Genomic DNA, 20,148 nt, shown 5'->3' with positions numbered 1-20,148 from the left:
GCTGGTTCCTTCTGAGGCCTCTCCTTGGCTGGCAGATGCCCGTCTTCTCCGGTGTCTTCGCATGCCCTCCCTCTGTACGGGTTTGTGTCCAAATTTCTTGTTTTTAGGGGACACCAGTCATACCGGATTAGGGCCTGCCCTAAAACCTCCTCTTAATTTAAATACCTCTTTAAAGACCTTATCCCCAAATATAGTCACATTCTGAGGTCCTAGGGGTTATGACTTCAACAGATGAATCTGGGGAAGATGGAGAGGGCCACAATTCAGCCCCAAAGAGCTAGCTCCTTAGCCAAATGGGAACAGCAGAACCTGGTCTGCCATGACTGACAGGGATGTGAGGATCCTGAGGTATCCTGACCTCAGGGGATTATCATGAGCACTGGGAACACACACGAAGCTCCAGCGTTCTCCACGGGACCTCAGAGCTTGTTGGCCAGCCTCGGTCCTATCATGAGCCATAAACTTATACCCAGTAATGTGCCTTCCTGCAGCACAGCCAGTCTGGATCCTTCTGTACCAGGATGCAGCTGCCTCCCTGGCTGCAAAGATAAGATTTCTCCTTCCCATGATGAGAACCAGATGTCCCTAAGCTTTCCTTCAAACATGAGAGGCAGTACAGTATACACGTTAAGCTTACATTTTCTTACAATTTTAAAAAAAGAAGCTGGGCACAGTAGCACGGGCCTGCAGTCCCAGCTACTCAGGAGGCTGAGGCAGGAGGATCGCTCAAGCCCAAGAGTTCCGGGTTGCAGTCAGCCATACCATGCCAATGTACTCTAGCCTGGGTGACAAACTGAGACCCCAACTCGAAGAAAAGAAAAGAAGAGAAAAGAGAGGAGAGGGGAGGGGAGGGAGGAAAGAGGAGGGAGGAGAGAGGAGAGGAAAGAGTATACATAGTATGATCTCATTTTTGTTGAAAAAAACTTTTTCTCCATACTTAGAAAAAAAGGGGCAAGAATATACACCAAAATGTTAATGAAGTGGTGATCACTTGGTGAAAGTTGTAAAAACCATTTTTATTTTAAACTTTCTTCAATCAATAATTCTTAAACATTATCATATATATATGTATTACTTTTATTTTTTTTTTAAGTTGTGGGTTTCTTTTTGGGGGGGTGGGTTTTGAGACACAGTCTTACTCTGTTGCCCAGGCTGGGGTTCAGTGGTGTGATGTTGGTTCACTTCAGCCTTTACCTCCCAGGCTCAAGCAATCCTCCAACCTCAGCCTCCGCGCCTGTAGCTGGGATTACAGGCGCACACCATCACACCCAGCTAATTTTTTTTTTTTTTTTTGGTAGAGATAAGGTTTCACCATGTTTCCCAGGCTGATCTCAAACTTTGGGTGTAAGCAATCCACCTACCTCAGCCTTCCAAAGTACTGGATCACAGGAGTGAGCAACCAAGCCTGGCTGGTTTTTTTTTTTTTCTTTTCTTTTCTTTTTGTGGAGAAAGGGTCTCTTGCAATGTTGCTCAGGCTGGTGTGGACTTCCTGGGCTCGAGCACTCCTCTAGCCTCAGTATCCCTAAGTGCTGGGATTACATCTGTGAGCCACCACCCCTAGCCTTTTATTTTTATTAAATGCACAGAACTGATATGACAGGATAACTTTTATAAAAAATAAAATCAAATCAGTACTTTTCCCATTATGTTTTTTCCCTTTTTCTTGTCCTGTTCAAGCAACCAGGCTGCTCTGTTCTCACTGTCTTGGGAAAGGTATGTTATAACCAAAAAAAGAAAATTAAAAATTTTTTAAAGGAAAATGAAGCAGATGGATGCCGGAACCAGACTTCCTGAGTACCCCACATTCTAGTGGCAAGACCTTGATGAGATAATTTAGCTGTTCTGCATTTCTGCTTCCTTATCCATAAAACAGGGCAGTGGCTACCTTGTAAAGGTTTTATGAGAATTAGCGAAGTAAAGATACATAAAGTCTCAGAGCTGTGTCTGGCACATAGTAAGCACCACTTTGAAGCGAAACCTTTACTTGGGGTACCTCTGCCTTTCTGAGTCCGTAAGACCCATCATTCCTCAACATTTCAGAGGTCTTAAAACATCAGCTGGCTTCCAATACTAGATACACAATCCTATACTTGACCCCTAACATTTGTGGGAAATTCACAGCAATACTGACACACTCCAATTAAGCCGAGAGCTGTAAGCGCACAATCTACCCCAGTAATTCTGTTCTGCAGACCTGAGGGGAACCTCTAATGGTTTCTGCTTCTGGAGCTGAATCATATGTTGTTCTTATACCATAGATGAATTCTTTCCTGGTGTTTCATTGTTGCCCTTCTAAAGGTCAAAGTCAACGGCAGAGACCAGCAGAACAGCGCAGAGGCCAAGAGCACTTAGGCACTGTGTGTTCTCTGGTAGTTGCCTGACCCCTCTCTTCCTCAATCTCCTGTGTAACGAGGATACCAATAGGAACTGCCTACTCCATGGTGGGGATGAAGGGTCAGAGTTAAGCCATGGAAAGGGCTTGGAACAATGTAAATGGTCAATACACTTTGAAAACATAATACTGAGTGAAAGAAGCGAGACATAAAATGCCATGTGTTACGTGATTCTATTTATATGAAACACCCAGTGACAACAAATCCAGAGAGACAGAAGAGAGATGAGCGGCTGTCAGGGGTTAGGAACAGGTAGAAGGTTCCTTTTGGGGTGATGACAATATTCTGAGCCAGACAGTACTGATGGTTTCTCAATACTGTCGATGTACTAAATGTCACTAATGGTCGATTTTGTGTCATGTATATTTTACCACAATTTTAAAAATCACTTGCAAAAAATAAAAGGTCAATAATGTTATCTATTGCTTGAATGACTACAAACAGAATTACTATAACATGAAATGTGCTAGGTCTCATCCAAAGCAAAAAAAGTGCCCTGCAAGCTCCTAGGAGGAGAGGGAATGCTACATGGGACAAGTGGGAGAAGCGAGGGAAGGTGGGGTGGTGGGGTGGGAGGATGCAGGAAACGGTGGGATAAGCTTCATAAATGTGGCATCATCTGAGACAGGCCCTGAAAGATGGCTAGGCTCTTCAGGGATAAGAATTAGCCAACAAGAAAGCAGCACGGGCCGGGTGCAGGGGCCCAGGCCTGTAATCCCACCACTTTGGGAGGCCAAAGCGGGTGGATCACTTGAGCTCAGGAGTTCAAAACCAGCCTGGCTCACATGGTGAAACCCCATCTCTACAAAAATTACAAAATTAGCTGGGTGCAGTGGCGGGCGCCTGTAATCCCAGTTACTAGGGAGGCTGAGGCAGAAGAATCACTTGAACCTGGTGGGCAGAGGAGTACTCCAGCCTGGGCAACAGAGCAAGACTGTTTCAAAAATTCAAAATAAAAATAAAAGGCCAAACAGTGGCCCATACCTGTAATCTCAGCACTTTGGGAGGCGGAGGTGGGCGCATCGCCTGAGGTCAGGAGTTCCCTATCACCTTGGTCAATGCGGTGAAACACGGTCTCTACTAAAAATACAAAAATTAGCCAGGCATGGTGGCCCAATGTCTGTAATCCAGCTACTTGGGAGGCTGAGGCAAGAGAATCGCTTGAACGTGGGAGGTGGAGGTTGCAGTGAGCTGAGATCGCACCACTGCAGTCCAGCCTGGGCGGCAGAGCAATACTCCGTCTCAAAAAAAAAGAATAAAATACAAATAAAAAAGAAGGCAGCACAAGTACAGGTACACAGGTGAGAAGTAAAGGGGGCAGTGGGGTGCTGCCAGAGAGCCACCAGGGCAACAGCCATGAAGAAAACCTGGAGAAGTGGACTTGGCCTGGAAATGACTTTAAGTTTATTTTAGTCATTTACTAGCAGTGGGATACGGGGCCAAAATCTTACTGGTAAGCTTTCTATAAAATAAGAATGCCCAAAATTCTCTCAAGGAAGTGCTGTAAGGATTAAATGAAACAATGAAAGGTGAAAGTCTGATCTAAATCTACAACACTACACAAAAGTAAGGGAAGGAGGCCTGTAAACATTGTTTCTCAAACCTGACTGCACCTCAGAATCACCTGAAGAGTTTAAAAAGATTCTGGGCCGGCGTGGCGGCTCATGCCTGCAATTCTAGCTCTTTGGGAGGCCAAGGTAGGTGGATTACCTAAGGTCAGGAGTTCGAGACCAGCCTGGCCAACATGGTAAAACCCCGTCTCTACTAAAAATACAAAAATTAGCCGGGCATGGTGGCATGTTCCTGTAATTCCAGCTAATGGGGGGCTGAGGCAGAAGGATCATTTGAACCTAGGAGGTGGAGGCTGCAATGAGCCAAGATCGTGCCATTGCACTCCAGCCTAAGCAACAGAGCTAGACTGTCTCAAAACAAACAAACAAAAAAACATTCTGGTGAAGGGGTTCCACCTCCCAAACCCAGCAATCTTGGTGGCAGTAGTAGTCAGGAGAATGTCTTAGAAGCTGGAGTTTGAAAAACTCCTCAGAAGATTCTAAGCATGCAGTAAATGTTGAAAATCACTGTTGTATTAACAACTGATCAGGCAGCCAGCCCTCAAAACGGCAGAAAGTAAAGCAATGCTTTTGAAGGCTAGAAGACTATACAGAGCTGACCCAAGAATCCAGGGGATGCAGAAGCCTGGAACTGCTGGGGAGAGGGGATGGAGGGACTTGAACCTTCGTGTCCTCTGGGGAGGCAAGCACTGGAGTCCTGCAGACCAGGAGAGTACTGCACAGCATGCTGACTGGGGGCCACTAAGGCCAAGTCAAGGCAATGCAATGAACAATTCCATACCCCACCCTAAATGAGCTCCTTTAGAGGGGATATGTTTGACCATTTTGTATTCCTTGCACGGGGCCTTACCTACACTAGACGCTCTGTTGTTTGTTTTTCTTCGAGAAATAAATGAAATAGCTGAAATAAAACAGTTGTCAGTAAATGGAAACAACTGTAACTCGCTGGAAAACTTACCTATGTGGAAGAGCTCCTTCCCTGAAGTGAGTTAATAAACGACATTTACAGTAATTCTATTATACTACACACAATCCTTTTCCTTTTAAAAGACAGCATGTAATTTTTCCTTTATTTTTCAGGAGCCTCTTGAAATAAGAGGAACTTCACCACATTTAGAATAAAGCTAAATACTTCTGGACTTCAAAGCAAAATAAATTCCACAGCCCTAGAATACTGAGGTATCCTAAACAAATACCTCTGACCTTAAATTTCCTGCTCTCCCATTACAATATCCCATATCCCAGACCTTCTTTCTCAGGTTTCACCCTCAAGTGTCCCGATGGATCTGTCACTGCCAGCTGCGTGCATGACCTGGGCCAGTTCCAAGCTATCTTGGGCCCCTTCCTGGACTTTGACCAGCCACTCTTGCTATCATCAAAGCGGCGCTGATGCCACCCAATACAGATTGCCACCGACTGAGCAGGAGGTAATGTGGGCCTTCTGCAGGCCCCAGCAGGCAAGAGCAATAAAAGGACCCCAGTCGGTCGGTGAAATGCCATGGAATGGGCTGTTGAGAGTGCGCTGCAGGTTAATAACTAACCTCTGTAGGTTTTTACAGTCTACTAGCCTTCCCTGGATGAAGCCCACGTCCATCACATAGGCTGGGGAGCTGGAGAAACCCCCATCCCCCATGTGCTGGGGTCAAGAACCCTGGTTGCTTTCAGAAGAGGTGACAGAGCCTCAGAGAGGCAAAAAGGCTGCTGGATGTCACTGGTAAGAGCTGGGGAGCTGTGTGCAGGAAGCTGTACTTGTTACACACTCATTACTGTTCATTTGCCACAGGTGAGCAGCAGCAGGCTGGAGTGAGCAGCTGTGGGTCTTCCAAGACAGACAGGAAATGCCTTTCCCCATCCCAAGAATGAGAATTTGGACCAGGTGTTCTCTAAAGGCTCCCTCAGCGGCAGACCCCACTGGTTCAAGCTGTCCCACACTCGGCACAATTCCCTTCTCATTGATTCTGCATTCCCTAAAATGTCTGCTGGCATCTCCAGCCAGGAGAGATAGAAAGGGCTCAGGAAGGGCCTGGCGAGTGTATGAAGGGGACCCAAACAGGAGTGAGCTAGAGGGAGGAAGGACCCATGCTCAAGGAAGACATTCAACAGCAGGGTTGGGGAGCTGATGAAGAAACAGAAGGCAGACATGGGGGGAAAAGGCGCTTTCATGACATCTACTGAAAACTTTCCAAAGATAAGAAATTTGGACCTCTTCAAAGGAGGAACATCCAGTGGAAAAGAGGAAGATGGCTGGGCTCTCTGACACGCTGAGCAGAGGGCAGGACTCCTGACCGTGTCATTGTCCTCCGCCTTGTCCTCAGAGCCCAAAGTTTCCTCTCTGGTACTTTCCTGGTTGCTCACTCTCCTAGGGTGAACTCACCCCTGCCACTCACCACCTTTACCTCTGAGATGGTTTAAAGTGCTCTGGGGCATTTGTCACAACAGGTGCAGTCACTGATCTCCACTCAGCCTTCCTGAGGACAAGGATCTTACTGGTCTCTGTGTGTCCTGATCAGATGCTTGAAATAAGGCCATCTCTTGTACTAACTGCCTCAGGGGTGACCAATGTTGAGGATGCAATCAACAAAACCAAGAAAGTAGCAAACTGTAATAGGACAAATGGCCTTACTTCTTCAGCAGATAAATGGCTCAGAAAGGTGAGGGGGGAGGTATTCAGGTTAAGAGCCTTAGATGGAATATCTATCAAATGCAATGAAAGAACCTTGCTCAAAACCAAAGAAAATTTGAATATTGACTGAATATCCGACACTAAAAAGTAATTGTTCCTTATTTTTGGAAGTTTTAATAGTATTAGGGAGGGGTGTGTGTGTGTGTGTGTGTGTGTGTATACATATATATACACATATTTGACATGAGGTCTTGTTATGTTGCTCAGGCGGGCCTCGAATTCCTGGACTTAAGTGATTCTTCCCTCTCAGCCTCCCAAGTAGCTGAGACAACAGGTGTGTGCTAGCACAACCAATTCTGCTTTTTTTTTTTTTTTTTTGAGATGGAGTTTCACTCATGTTACCCAGGTTGGAGTGCAATGGCGCGATCTCGGCTCACCGCAACCTCCGCCTCCTGGGTTCAGGCAATTCTCCTGCCTCAGCCTCCTGAGTAGCTGGGATTACAGGCACGCACCACCATGCCCAGCTAATTTTTTGTATTTTTAATAGAGACAGGGTTTCACCATGTTGACCAGGATGGTCTCGATCTCTTGACCTCGTGATCCACCCGCCTCGGCCTCCCATAGTGCTGGGATTACAGGCTTGAGCCACCGCGCCCGGCCCCAACTCTGTTTTTTAAAAACTGGTCCTTATCCTTTAGAGATACATACTGAAATAAATGTTTGAAATTACATGTTTAGGCCAGGCACGGTGGCTCACATCTGTAATCCCAGCACTTTGGGAGGCTGAAGCAGGCAGATCACTTGAAGTCAGGATTTCAAGACCAGCCTGGCCAACATTGTGAAGCCTTGTCTCTACTAGAAATACAAAAAATTAGCCGTGCGTGGTAGCATGTGCCTGTAATCCCAGCTATTTGGGGAGCTGAGGCAGGAGAATCGCTTGAATCCTGGAGCCAGAGGTTGTGGTGAGCCGAGATCGCACTGCACTCTAGTCCCCAGGGCGAGACTCTGTCTTAAAAAAAAAAAAAAGAAAAGAAAAGAAAAAAGAAATTCCATGTTTATAATTTGTTTAAAATAATCAGGAAAGGGCAGTAGGGAGGGGTATAAAAAAGGAGCGTGGCCATAAACTGATAAGTACAGAAATAAAGGCAGAAAGTACTTAGGGTCCATATATAGTTCTCACTACTTTGGAATATGCTTAGAAATTTCCATAATAAAAACTTCAAAAAGAGTGGGCAGAACTGATGTGAATACTATAGATCCCGCAGTTGCTCTCACAAAAAGCCACCAGCAGCACCGACTTCAGCTCATTCACAGTGAAAGTGAAGTCAAAACATTAATTCCTACTTAGGAAAGGGCGGCCAAGGAAGCTTGACAGTTTGGGGGCTCAGAGTGTTCGCTCCCTTGTTCCACTGAGATGACCTCAGAAGAAGAAGGGGATATAGGAGACAGTCTCATGGAGTCCAGGGCCAATAAGAAAAATACAACTCCAAATCCACCTAAAAACACAGGTGAAAATCATAAAGCATTCTGGGAGGAACTACAGATGGCTAACAACATATGAAAGACACTCAACCCTGGCCAGGTGCAGTGGCCCCCCTGTGCCAGCACTTTGGGAGGCTGAGGTGGGAAGACTGCTGGAGGCCAGGAGTTTGAGAACAGCCTGGGCAACATAACCAGATCCCATCTCTATTATTAAAGTATGTATACACACACACACACACACACACACAGACACACACACACAAACACACACACGCAGAGAGAGAGAGAGATGGATAGATGAAAGGTACTCAACCCATCAACAACTGGGGGAAAGTAGAGACCACAAAGGTTCCACTAACTCCCACTACCCTGGTTAAAATCAAACAAAGCAGCTGACAATGCCAAGTACTGGAGAAGAATGGATCAGGGAGGCTTTTATACGCTGTGGGGATTCTGGAAAACAATTTTGTGTCATTATAAAGGGCCCCGCCCACTCTTCCTCCCAGGTACACACCCAGGAGAGATGCTTCCTGGCACATACACACCAAAGACCAATTCCAGAAAGTTCAAAGCAGTATTTTTTGTTCCCAATAGTTCCAAAGTGAAAACATCCCAATGTCCACAAAGGATAAATCCTGGTATATGCATGCAATGGAATAATAGAGAGAAGTATGAACTCTAGTCAGCCCATTGACACAGATTCTCACTGACACAATATTGAAGGAAAAATTCATGTCTATATCGTTCACAGACCTGCAAAACTAACATGATATTGTTTAGGAAAAGGTACATAGGCAGAAAACCTGTAAAGAAAAGGGATGAAAGACACACTTGAGGATGGAGGGAGGGGAATGTGACTGAGGAGGAGCATTCAGGGACTTCCACAGCATTGGTGACAGTCTTTGTTCCTAAGTTGGGTGGTGGGCACAAGGATGTGCATTGTGTTGTTTTTCTCAAACTATTCATGTTATAGAGAGTCTTTTGTATTTATATTTCATCATTTAAAAATCTAAAGAATGTGCTGGACAGAGGGCTTGCCAACACTGAGCAACTCAGACAAAAATGTAAGGGGGAGAACAACTTGTCTGCCACACACCCCCAAACGAAGCCCAGACAGCCTTGGAAGATGATCAGCACGACGCAGAAGAGTCCCAGGGAAGAGGTGTCAGAATCCAAGAATAAAACTACGAGGTGAGGGCTGGGGACATCCAAGTCTCCGGTGGCAGTGCCACAAGTAAATGGGTAGGACTGAGTTAAGAAGGTCCAGACCTGCATAAACATCCACACTCAGATAAACGGATAAACCACACGTGGTGTACGCTTACAAGAGAACATCACTCAGCGTTAACACGGAAAGAAGTTCTCACACCTGCTACCTACATGGATGAACCTTGAGAATATTATGCTAAGTGAAATATGCCAGACACGAACGGACAAATACTGTAGGATTCTACTTATATGAAGTACCTAGAGTAGCTAAATTCATAGACACCAAAAAGTAGAATGGTGGTTGCTAGGGTTTGGGGAGAGTGAAAATGGGGAGTTAATGTTTAATGGGGACTGAGTTTCAGTTTGGGAAGATGAAAAACGTCTGGAGACCGATAGTGGTGATGGTGGCAAAACAGTGAGAATGTACTTCATGTCACTTTACTGCGTACACTTAAACACAGTTAAAATAGTAAATCTTAGGTTATGTATATTAATACCATGAATTTTAAAACAATTCTTAATTCAGGGTAGGTGCAGCTGAGCAAGTGAGCAGGCAGAGCAAAGGAGATGCATGTCGGGCTGACTTCAACCCACCTGAGCGAATGCCATGCGGCAGACAATGGCATTCAGCTCATGAGAAAGGCACGGAAAAGCCACCACAGGGCTGAGGGATGCCAGCTCTGCAGGCACCCGCTGAACCAGGCAGTTGGCAACCTCGCAGCTGCAGGGCAGACCATTCCACCCGGGGGGAATGAGCTGGGTAACAAGGAGCACTGGATGATCCCACGGCTGGGACAGGACCCTTGGGATATCATCTTCCAGTTCTTAGCTTCAAGAAGAAAATGCTGGGCACTCAGCCAGCTATGACTTTGGGGAAAAGAACCTAAAAAAAAATGCTGAGAAATGGTAGACAGAATCCAAATGCCAGAGATGCTGAAAGGCAAAGTGGTTCAGAAGAGACGGGATTTTACTGCATGAAATTCTGACCTTCCCTGGGAGTTCGAAGAGAACGCATATTTAACACAGGAAGGCTGGGTGTGCACAGCATGAGCTGAGGGGAAGAGCACTGGAAAATGAGTCAGGAAACCTAAATTCAATCTGGCTCTCCCATACTTACTAGCAGAGTGGCCCGAGGCCATCTGCTCTCAGAGACCATCTGCAAAGGGGATGATAACGTGCACCTTCCCAGGCGGCAGTGATTAAGGGAAGCAACACAGATTCTGCACGCCTTGGAGATGGGGCTGCCTGATGCGTAAGTGATCAGGTGCTTTGCATAACAATCTCCAAGCCCCCAGAGACAGGTATTACTCACTCAAACTACATCACACACGGCAGAGAAGAAGGGTTGAATTTAAGTACTCTAGAATACGCACAAAAGAGGGCACCAAACTGGTGAGAAGCCAGTGGATGGGGAGGAGAAAAGAAAAAACATTTTTTAAAGGATATACACCACGCTTATAAACACATATACCAAAGCACAAAGATGGAAAGGAACAAAGTGAAACCAACCAGTTGCTATGCAGCAGGATAGGAATATGAAAATGTTTTTCTTTGAGATAATTTTAATGTTGTTCTATTAAGCACTTTTTAAAAACATCACCTACTTCTGAGTGTTGAATTATGGCCATCAAACCATTATGCACTCGAGTGAAATGACATTAAATGAGTCTAACTAAAGAAGTAAATCTGATCTCTGGAAATCCCAAGTGGCCTGCAAAGGAGAAAACCCTTTGGGGGCTCAGGGGTCTCCATCCAGCTTGGAACCTCCGGGGCAAGCTCAGAGCCTTCCCACACCCCTCACCCAGCTGTACTGTCAGAGACCTTCACAGACCACAAACCAAGCTGGAGTCTGCCTTCACTAGCTACGTGACCTTGCACAAGTTTCTTAACCCATCTGCCAAGCCCTGATTTTCTCCTCTACAAATCAGGAATAACAACAGTAACCATCAACACAGTTTTTATGAGGATTCAACAAGAAGGGCACCTAAATTGGTCTTTCCGATGGGCTCCTGACATCGTCTGCATTTCAAAGGGTACTCCCTCCCTCACTCACTCCTTTAAGATCCGGGGACATAGCCAGAACTCATCTGGCTCCCCTACCCCAAGGAGACCAGAGCCCAGGGATCAAGCTTTTCTGACCCCCATAGTCCATGCGCTTGCACCTGCTGTTTCCTCTGCCCAGATAAAGCTGAACCCCTACACATCCTTTGGGACAATTCCATTGTCACTCTGGGGATCAAACCTTCTCCAACTGCCCAGGTGGGGTGATTCACACCTGTAATCCCAGAGCTTTGGGAGGTGGGAGGATCTCCTGAAGCCAGGAGTTCCAGACCAGCCTGGGCAATATAGCGAGATCCCAACATTACCAAAAAAAGGAAAAAAAAGCCTTTCCAACTCCAGAACACAGTTCAGTTGCTCACCCCCGGCACCACCATATTGGTTCATGTGTATCTATTTACACTGTCTGCCCCTCTAGACTGGGTGCTGAAGAAACACTCTTCTCTCTCCGATACCCCTCCCCCATGCTTAATGCAGTGTAAGGACTCAGTAAGCCTCTGCTGACTGAAGAAAACATACTGTGAGCAAACAAAAACATTTTGGAAAACAATTAAAAAAAAACAAATTAAATCAAGTGGGACTAGTAAAATTAATCCATCTCTAGAGAGAGGCCATGGAGGCTGCAGAAGAAGTGGGATTAGAGGGATTAGGGCGGGGGCACAACAGGGATGCTGCCAGGCTCCAGCCCCACTCTGCCAGATCAGCTCTGGCTGGTAGCAGTCATGGGCATCCTGGGCTGGATAGAGAGAGACCACCCCATAGCAAGTGCTCCCAGATGCAAGGGGACTCTGAGGACACCTCAACAAGACCTTTAACCTGCCAGCAAGAGAAGGTAATTGTGGTGAAGAGGGTCAGAGTTCCAGGCAGCTTGCTTCTTACGAAGGCAGATGCAGCAGACAGCAGACAGTGCAGATGGCTAACCAGCACTGAGGGGCTCCCCACTGCAGCTAAGAGTCCCAGGAAATGTAGAGAAGAGGGCCAAGGGCCTCACCCTAAGGAGACACAAGCTCCAGGTCTACCGTCCTTATTCAATTGTGCTGAGCTGGTGGGAGAGAGAATTCCATCAACCCATATAAGTTCATCATTTTAAATACATGTTTATATCTAAATATGAATGAAAAAAGCACAGATGAATGTGCACCCGAATTTTAACAGTGCTTATCTAACAAAACTGTAGATGTTGTCCCAACCTCTCTGTATTTTGGAATGGATCTGTGAGGAACGCATTCTAAACATGAAATAGAAGTGGGGAGGGGAGCACACACCCGAACCTGGCACACACCCAGATGAATCAGCAGACGACCCTGCCCACAGGCCGCAGCCACCGGCTAGAGGTGGAGACTGGAGTGCAGCTCCCACTGGAGGAGAAGGCCCCAGGCAGGGCAGAGAGAAGCCCAGGGAGGAGTCCACCCCCAGTCGGCCAAAGGGAGTCAAGAAGTGGGCAAGGATGGAACACGTGTTTTGAGGACAAATGGTAGGCGGAGGATTTCTGTGGTTGCCAGGCTGGATTTCTTCTTAGTCCCCACGCAAGAATTTAAGGGAAGGCCCCACCCCCATCGACCTTCTGCTATTTCAAAATGAAACAGACCTGTGCCTTCATCCACTGCAGTGTACTAGGAACAGAATTCAATGAGATTATGCACGTGAAAGTGCTTAGCAAGTTAATATTTGTTCAGAGCCCTGTACCAGTGTGGGGTCATGTTACTGGCACAGGAGAGGCTGGGCTGCGGTCCCTTCCCCCTGCAGGCCAGCCCCCGCCCCTTATTAACACTGCCAAATCCAGTCAGCATAGAAGGGGAGTTGGTGCTCTTGCTTGTATCATGGACAAGCAAGGGCTTTGAGAAGGGTGTTCATTACCCCTCTCTTGCCCCCCACCTCCGTCTTCCTTTTAAAACAAACAAAGCATTTCCAAAAATAACACAAACTCATGACCCACTAGATACCCAAGGCCTCATTCCAGGTCTGAGAGGGGGTGTGGGTGGGGTAAACACTGGAAGGCCACCTGTAGCCAATACCTTCCCCGCAGGGACAGAAAAAGCAAGTCACCCAGACAGAGGTCTGGGATAAGGCAGGGTGCCCATGGCAGCAGAGCCTTGGGAAAGACTGCAAATGAGAAGCTGTCTTCTCCGACCTCCTGCAGGTCCCCTGTTTCTTCCCAGCCAAGAGTGAAGACAGTGCTACCTCAAGCCTTCACCTTCCCCAGCATACTCACCTGACTCTACCTGTGAGCTGCTCTACCATCACCCGCTTCTCCTAGCCAGGTTCTCATCACCCCTTTCCTGACAAATGCAATGGCACAACTGATCTCCAGTCCCTTCTCCAGCTCTCCACTCCACTGTGACAAAAATAGGCTCCCTAAAGTACAGGCCAAGCCCCAGCTCAAAGACTGCCAACCCCACTGCCACCCCCCACCCCATTGCTACAGCAGTTTTGAACGCAGGGTGCAGCTGCCTCTGTTCTCACAGTTCTCAAGCCAGGGTTTTTCACTGGCTGTGAAGGGACCACCTTCCTCAGAATCACCTGCAGTACTTGTTAAAAGTTGAGCTTCCTAAATCTACTGAATCACAATTTCTGGGGGTGTGCTCTGGGAATTTTAATTGAAAGAAAAAAAATCCCAGATGAACTTTGTGTACACTGAAGTTGGGGTCATTTTGCTCAAGTTTCTCCACTGTTTGGAAAAATCTGTACCATTTTCAACTGCCAGGAACGTACCCCATCCCCTTCCATGATCCTGTGTTAGGAGGTGGGGTTAGTCTTCCCTCCCACTGCTGACCATACGCTTGACACCTACAGACGCTGACAATCAGGGTTCCCAAAGGAGCCTGTTCCAACTCTTTCACTGACTGACTAAAGGGAAATCACTTTATAGCCACAGACCACAGTTTCCCAGTTTCTCCAAGGGGTTGGGGAGGTGCTGTCCAGGGTCCCTTTCAATTCCTAAATAAGCCATATGACCTTTACGTCGTATTATGTATGTTATGTCAGATCAGAGGTTTCAGTCCTAAAATTTGAAAAACCTGCATTTTTCTGTTTTTGCTGAAAAAACCACTTTTCAAATACAAAGTGAAACTTTTAAAAAAGCATTTCTCATACTACATCCAACTTCCAATTTCCACTAAAGAAGAGCCAAGCAATGGTTAGCCTGCCTGGCACAGATTTTTTTTTTTTAATGTCTATTACTAGAAACTTATTCAAACCTTTCCAGAGTCCAAAGTAGAGGAAGGAGAGGTTTCTAAGATTACAACCTACCAGCAACCTTTTAGCACTCTGTGGCACATTGAGGCCTTCCCGTCACTGAATCCTCCCATCATCCCCATTGGGAAGACCAGGAAGTGAGTGCTTGGAGGGCTGAAATTGCCCAAAGCTGCAGAGCCAGGGTGTAATACACAAAGGTAGAACTTTGAATTCTGAAGTCCTCCATGTTTGCACTGGACCACAACGAGTCAACATTGAGTTTCAGATGCAGGGAAGGCAACTGCACCAAATGCAACAAATCTCATGGGCCGTTCCCTCCAAAGCATGGCGGGACTGCTAACTGGCTGGACACATGTCCTCATAGCTTTCCACACCGAGCACACAGGGCAACGGGAGGCGGGGCTGAGCAACAGCCATACGAGCAAAAGCGATGCCAGGGATTTAGTCAACAGAGAGCTAATATGAGTCAACAGTGGGTGCCGCTGCCAAGCACACTAATGGGATCTTCAGCTGCATTAATAGAAGGAAAGCGTCTAGGGCAGGCCGAGGGAGGGAGTCCTGCCCTGCTCCGAACAGACCACACCTAGAGGGTTGGGCGAGGCTGGGCTGGGTTAAGGAGAGGGAGGTGCTGTCCAAGGCAGGGCCAGAGTTTCTGAAGAGGACTGGCTCAGGCTGGCACTCTGGTTGGCAGGGCGAGCAAGGGCTCATCTGGAAGCTGGGTTTGTACAGCAAGTTCACTTCAGACTGCATGTTATAGATAGAGTTCTTTTAAAACATCTTGTTACTCACATTTTGTTTTATCAAAGATTGAAAAGCCACCGCTGACTATCCATAGCAAAGGTTAAGAACACCCAGGGACCAAGCACAGTGGCTCATGGCTGTAATCCCAACACCGTTGGGGACAGAGGCAGGAGGATCGTTTGAGTCTACAAGTTTGAGACCAGTCTGGGCAATATAGGGAGACCCCATGTCTATAAAAACAATTTTTTTTTAATTAACCAGGTGTAGTGATGCACACCTGTAGTCTCAGCTACTAGAGAGGCTGAGGTGGGAGGATCGCTTGAGGCCAGGAGATCAAGGCTGCAGTGAGCTGTGGTCTTACCACTGCACTCCAGCCTGGGTGACAGATGAGACCCCATATTCCAAAAAAAAAAAAAAAACAAAACACCCAGGGATGCTAGATGGCTCAACCTACCACCAGAGAAGGGGGCTCCAAGCCCTGTCAGAAGAAACAATTGCTGCTGCTTTTCTCTTTATTATGTGTCACAATTGGCCCACGGCTTTACCAAGGGACACTGGACCTGAGATCCTATAATCTCAAGTATCAAAGTCTCCAGGAAGTCCTTCCACTTCCCCCATCCCATCCGGCCCCAGCACCCTGTCTGGGTGTGCCGGAACACAAGAAACGTGTTTTCACCTGTGTTTCCCAAGAGCCTCCCGGCCACATCTCATTCAGCTTTGTGTCTGCAGCACAGAGCTTGGCACACTGGTGACGCCCAATAAATGTGGTCTGGACTGGACTGAGGTGCCACAGCACGGTCACACACTGAGGGTGTTATTGTGTTCCAGGCAATTTCAGAATACAAGTGTCCTGACTAGGGCTAACAAAAAGGTTTATAACAGCACATAGCCAACTTTTAGGAGGTTGAGCAAAGGAATTCTGGAGGCTAATGCCGCCCGAGGGTTTTCATTACAAAGGAGCCACAGTTAGCCTGGCAACGTCCCTGGGCGCCTGAGAAGCCAGCTTGGGGTATTGCGGTCAAAGGTAAATCCTATCTTAGGACAAGCAGCAAGGCAACACCAGGGCCCAGGAAGTGGTAAAAATCCAGTAACACAAAAGAGAATAATGACAAGTGGGGCCAAATGCCAAAAGGACAGCATAAAGAGTGAGCCCAGTGAAGTGAGTCTGAGGAGCAGCAAATGCTCCAAATGCATCAGGGAGCTGCTGGCCGCCTGGCGTTAACCTCGTAACTCAGAATTAATTACAGGAACACACACTCAGATCTGGGAAGATTAGGAGACTGTGATGCAGACCTAATATCCAATAAATCTTTAAATCGATGAGCTGTGCCCACTGGCGATTTTTCTTCATCTTTCTTCCCTGAGAGCTCACATGACACAAGCCAGCATTTGCTTTTTATCTGCCTGTGGACAGGGGCATATACGTGTGTGTACGCGCATAAAAGAAATGTGGGCTTCACTAAGTCACATCATAAAGGAATCAAGAAATCTGCCATTCTAGGGATACCTGGGATCGGGCAATTCTTTTGCCAAGCAGCCTTTTATAAGGTGAAGAAACCTTTTAGGATGCAAATGTCCCCTTCCCCCACGCTCCCGTGAGGGCTCCACTGGCTGTAATCAGTCAGCCTTCCTGTCCCAACCTGTTCATTTGTGTACCTGTTTGGGTCTATTCACCATGCACACCATTTAAGCCTTTCTCTCGGAGCTGACAAGCAACACATTTTATAAACGAATCATCCCCAGGGAACAGATGAGAAAACCACCAGCAAGGAGCACTGTCAAACTTCCCAAGGATAGCATTCCTCTCCCAGATCCGAGATGCAAACTACGCCACATCCTCTCCTAACACAAGCTGCCCACTCCAGAGGCAGCCTGCTCCTCTATCCTCCTCCCCTGCTCTTCAGGCCTCCCTCTCCCAGCTGAATAAAAGCTGGAGAGCCCCATTCTTGGGGAGCAGTAACATTTTAATGCTATTTTAAAGTCAACGCCCGAATGTTGGCTCCTTTTCCATCAATAAAAAGGCCCCCAAAGGGTATTTTCATGTTCATAGCAAAATGATATCTTATGGAGAGCACAAAGAACCACAAAAATAAATTTGCCATAAATTGAAACTGTCTCAAAATTCAACCTACATCGGGAAGCGTTAAACTCCAGGCCAGGCAGGATATGATTTTCCCATCTGAGACCCTTTTCACATGTGCCTCGTTCTCACACGAAGTCCAAACATTTCTTCCACCCGGGAAGGCCTATATGCTTCCTTGGAAGTCCGGGTTATGTTATTTCTTCCCTTGACAGCCTCAAGATGATCTGCAACAATCATCTAAAGCTCAATTACTGCTGTGTCCTCAGTCACACCCAGAGATTCCCGAAGGCACCGTCTGCCGCAGCGCCGGGTGCACAGTGGGCGCCCAGTTAATGTGTGGTTTGATTTGATCTGATCTGGCCCCTTCAGCCAGAAAGACTCACTGGTAACTGGACGCCCTGCAGGGAACTGCAGCGCCGGCCTAGCTCTCAGCTGGCACGGGGCGGGGGTGCAACCACCTGTGGGCGGGTGCTCGGGACGCAGGCCCAGGCGTCGTTGCCCTGGGGTGCCCCGTCGACCCCACGCAAGGTGCCCGAAGGGGAAAGTCCGGCGCGCCTCGTTCCGCGGGCACCCCGGGATAGACTCCCAGCGCCCCAGCAAGGGCTCTGCCGGTGCAAAGCGGGCAGGTCGGAGAGAGCCAATTCTAGAGTTAGCTCCCAAGTAGCCATACACCTGCGAGGCTGCGGGGCATGTGGGGCTCCGAGAATGGGAGTGGGGTGTATCCAGAAGGGATCAGCAGAGAGCAGAAATGGTCTCCTAACCCCCCTCCTAAACTTGGGGCGCCTGCAGGCGAGAGGCTCTCCTCTCTGCTGTCTCACCAAGGCCTGATGGCGAGTTTGCGGGGGACAAGCTGGACACCCCGGGACGGCCTTGTATTGATTTGAAATTTTTCTATCCAATAACCCAACATCAGGAAGACCCCGCGGGAAGCTAGGGACGGAAGGGGACACCGGCCACCCGCGCCAGGGGGGCGGGGTCTCGGGACTTGGGGACTGTGTGTACTGGGGAGGGGGCGATGCCCCAAGGACTAGGTGGGCACCAAAGAAAGCGCAATCCCGCGGCGCAATGTGCCAAGGAGGGGACGCAGGCCAAAGCGGGGGCTCGGAAGAGACCGGGACGGGGTGGATCAAGAAGAAACAGGGTTAAGGAGTGGTCGGAGAAGGGAATGGGGGAGGGGATCCACATAGAAGGGCCAGGAGGGCGCCCCCGAGGCAAGCACCGGAGGAGGGGGAGCTGCCCCAAGGGGCACGGGGTGCCAGTGCCCCAGATCGGCTCCGTCACTCACCGGCAGGTCCACGCTCACTTCGGTCCCGTCGAGCAGGAAGACGCGGCAGTAGAGGGTGGCCTTGGCGGCGCCGGCGGCGGAGATGTGCACGGCCGCGCCACCCGTGAGCAGGGGCCCGCCGCCCGCGGGGAACACGCTGCCCCCGGGAGCGGCGGGCAGCGCCGAGGAGGCGGCGGCCGGGCCCCCCCGCGGCCCCCGGTCGCGCTCGTCCCCCAGCCCGGCGGCCCCACGCCCCGCCGCGCCCCGCGCGTAGCGCTGCATGGAGCGGCGGCCAAAGGTCCGGCGCAGGAACCGCAGCATCCTGGCTGGGGGCGCCCCCTGCCTCCGCCCCCTGCGCCGCCGCTGCCGCTGCGCCGCCGCCCGGGAGCGCCCCGCGACGCCGTCAGTGCCCTCGGCCGCCCGCGCCGCGTCTCGCGGGCTGTGGCCCGGGGCTAGCTCGCGCCGAGGCCGAGGCCGAGGCCGCGCTCCGGCCGCCTGCGGGGCGCGCCAGCCGGGCCAGCGCCGGCTGCAAGTGGCCGCGGGCGGGAGGGCGCGCTCGGGGCCGTCCCGCCGCCACCGCCGCCGCTACCGCCGCCGCTGCCGCGCGCTCTCCCGGGCCGGCGGCCTGCGCGGGCTGCCGAGGGGCTGCTCCCGACGGGCGGCCGGGGGGCGCAGGGGGCGCGGGAGGCGGGCTGCGGGCTGCGGGCTGCTCCCGCGCCGCGCGCCAGCCGAGGGCCAGCAGGAGCAGGGCGCCTGCGTGCTCCTGGCGCGCTCGCTCCCACTCGCCGCGCCGCGCCCGGGGCCCGAGGAGGCCCCGCCGAGCGCCCTCTCCCAAGGCGCCTTTTCCTGAGCCCGCAGCCCCCGCCTCCCACCTGGGAGGCTGCACCTCCAGCCGCCGCCGCCGCCGCCGCCGGGACTGCAGCACGCCCTCCTCCCTCGGGGCTGCGCCGGGTAATTGCAAGCTGGGTCTGTGCTGCCCCCTGCCGGCCTGAGCTCCCCCTGCTGCTGTAGGTGTGCTCACGTGTGTACACGTAGGTGAGCACACACGTGTTTCCGGCGCCCAGAGCCCTGGAGGCGCCGAGTGCCCCCTCGCACCGATAGGAAAACAGGGCTGCGTGACCCTCTGGGAAGCTTTGTCCAGGAGACCAGACAGAGAGAATAGCACTAAGTTTCTCCTCTTGGAAAAATAGCACTGTTTCCTCTTCCGGAAAAGGAAAAGGAGAGGGGTGGACTAGGTAATCAACAAGGTAATCTACAAGGTCCTTGCTACTTAAGTTCTGTCCATTTAAGATCTCAGAGCTGGCAGGGCTCTTTCAGTCATTCCAATCCAGTGGACTCCTTCCACATAAGGAAGTTGAGGCCCGGCGAGGAGAGGAAGTATTTTTCCAATATACTACGAAAGAAAACACCTTTCCTCAAGATCTCAGGTCCAGTATTGAGATAAAGGCCTACATAAATATCAGGAAAGGTTAGTGAAGTTGAAAATTACTAAGAAGCAGAGTAGATCTGAGGCCCCGAGAATGAATAGT

At 49.5% G+C, this 20,148-nt stretch overlaps 1 protein-coding gene across 5 annotated transcripts in view; it reads right to left on the bottom strand.

Moving 5' to 3' along the window:
* EPB41L4B (erythrocyte membrane protein band 4.1 like 4B) overlaps nucleotides 1-19,549 on the bottom strand; it is a 159,396-nt gene extending 139,847 nt beyond the window's left edge. For 2 of the 5 annotated variants that reach the window (XM_017498554.2, XM_017498553.2), the window contains exon 1: nucleotides 18,641-19,549. In XM_017498554.2, the coding sequence (XP_017354043.1) occupies nucleotides 18,641-18,940 (300 nt within the window). In that variant the 5' untranslated portion in view covers nucleotides 18,941-19,549. The remainder of the gene's footprint in view (nucleotides 1-18,640) is intronic. The other 3 variants (XM_017498552.2, XM_037727889.1, XM_017498555.2) reach the window with 2 other exon arrangements.
* Nucleotides 19,550-20,148: the final 599 nt, after the last annotated feature.

The sequence above is a fragment of the Cebus imitator genome, unplaced genomic scaffold (assembly GCF_001604975.1).
Source record: "Cebus imitator isolate Cc_AM_T3 unplaced genomic scaffold, Cebus_imitator-1.0 Scaffold244, whole genome shotgun sequence".
In the NCBI taxonomy this organism is placed as follows: domain Eukaryota; kingdom Metazoa; phylum Chordata; class Mammalia; order Primates; family Cebidae; genus Cebus; species Cebus imitator.
The sequence above is the reverse complement of the archived record's forward strand: the minus strand, read 5'-3'. Positions and strand labels throughout refer to the sequence as shown.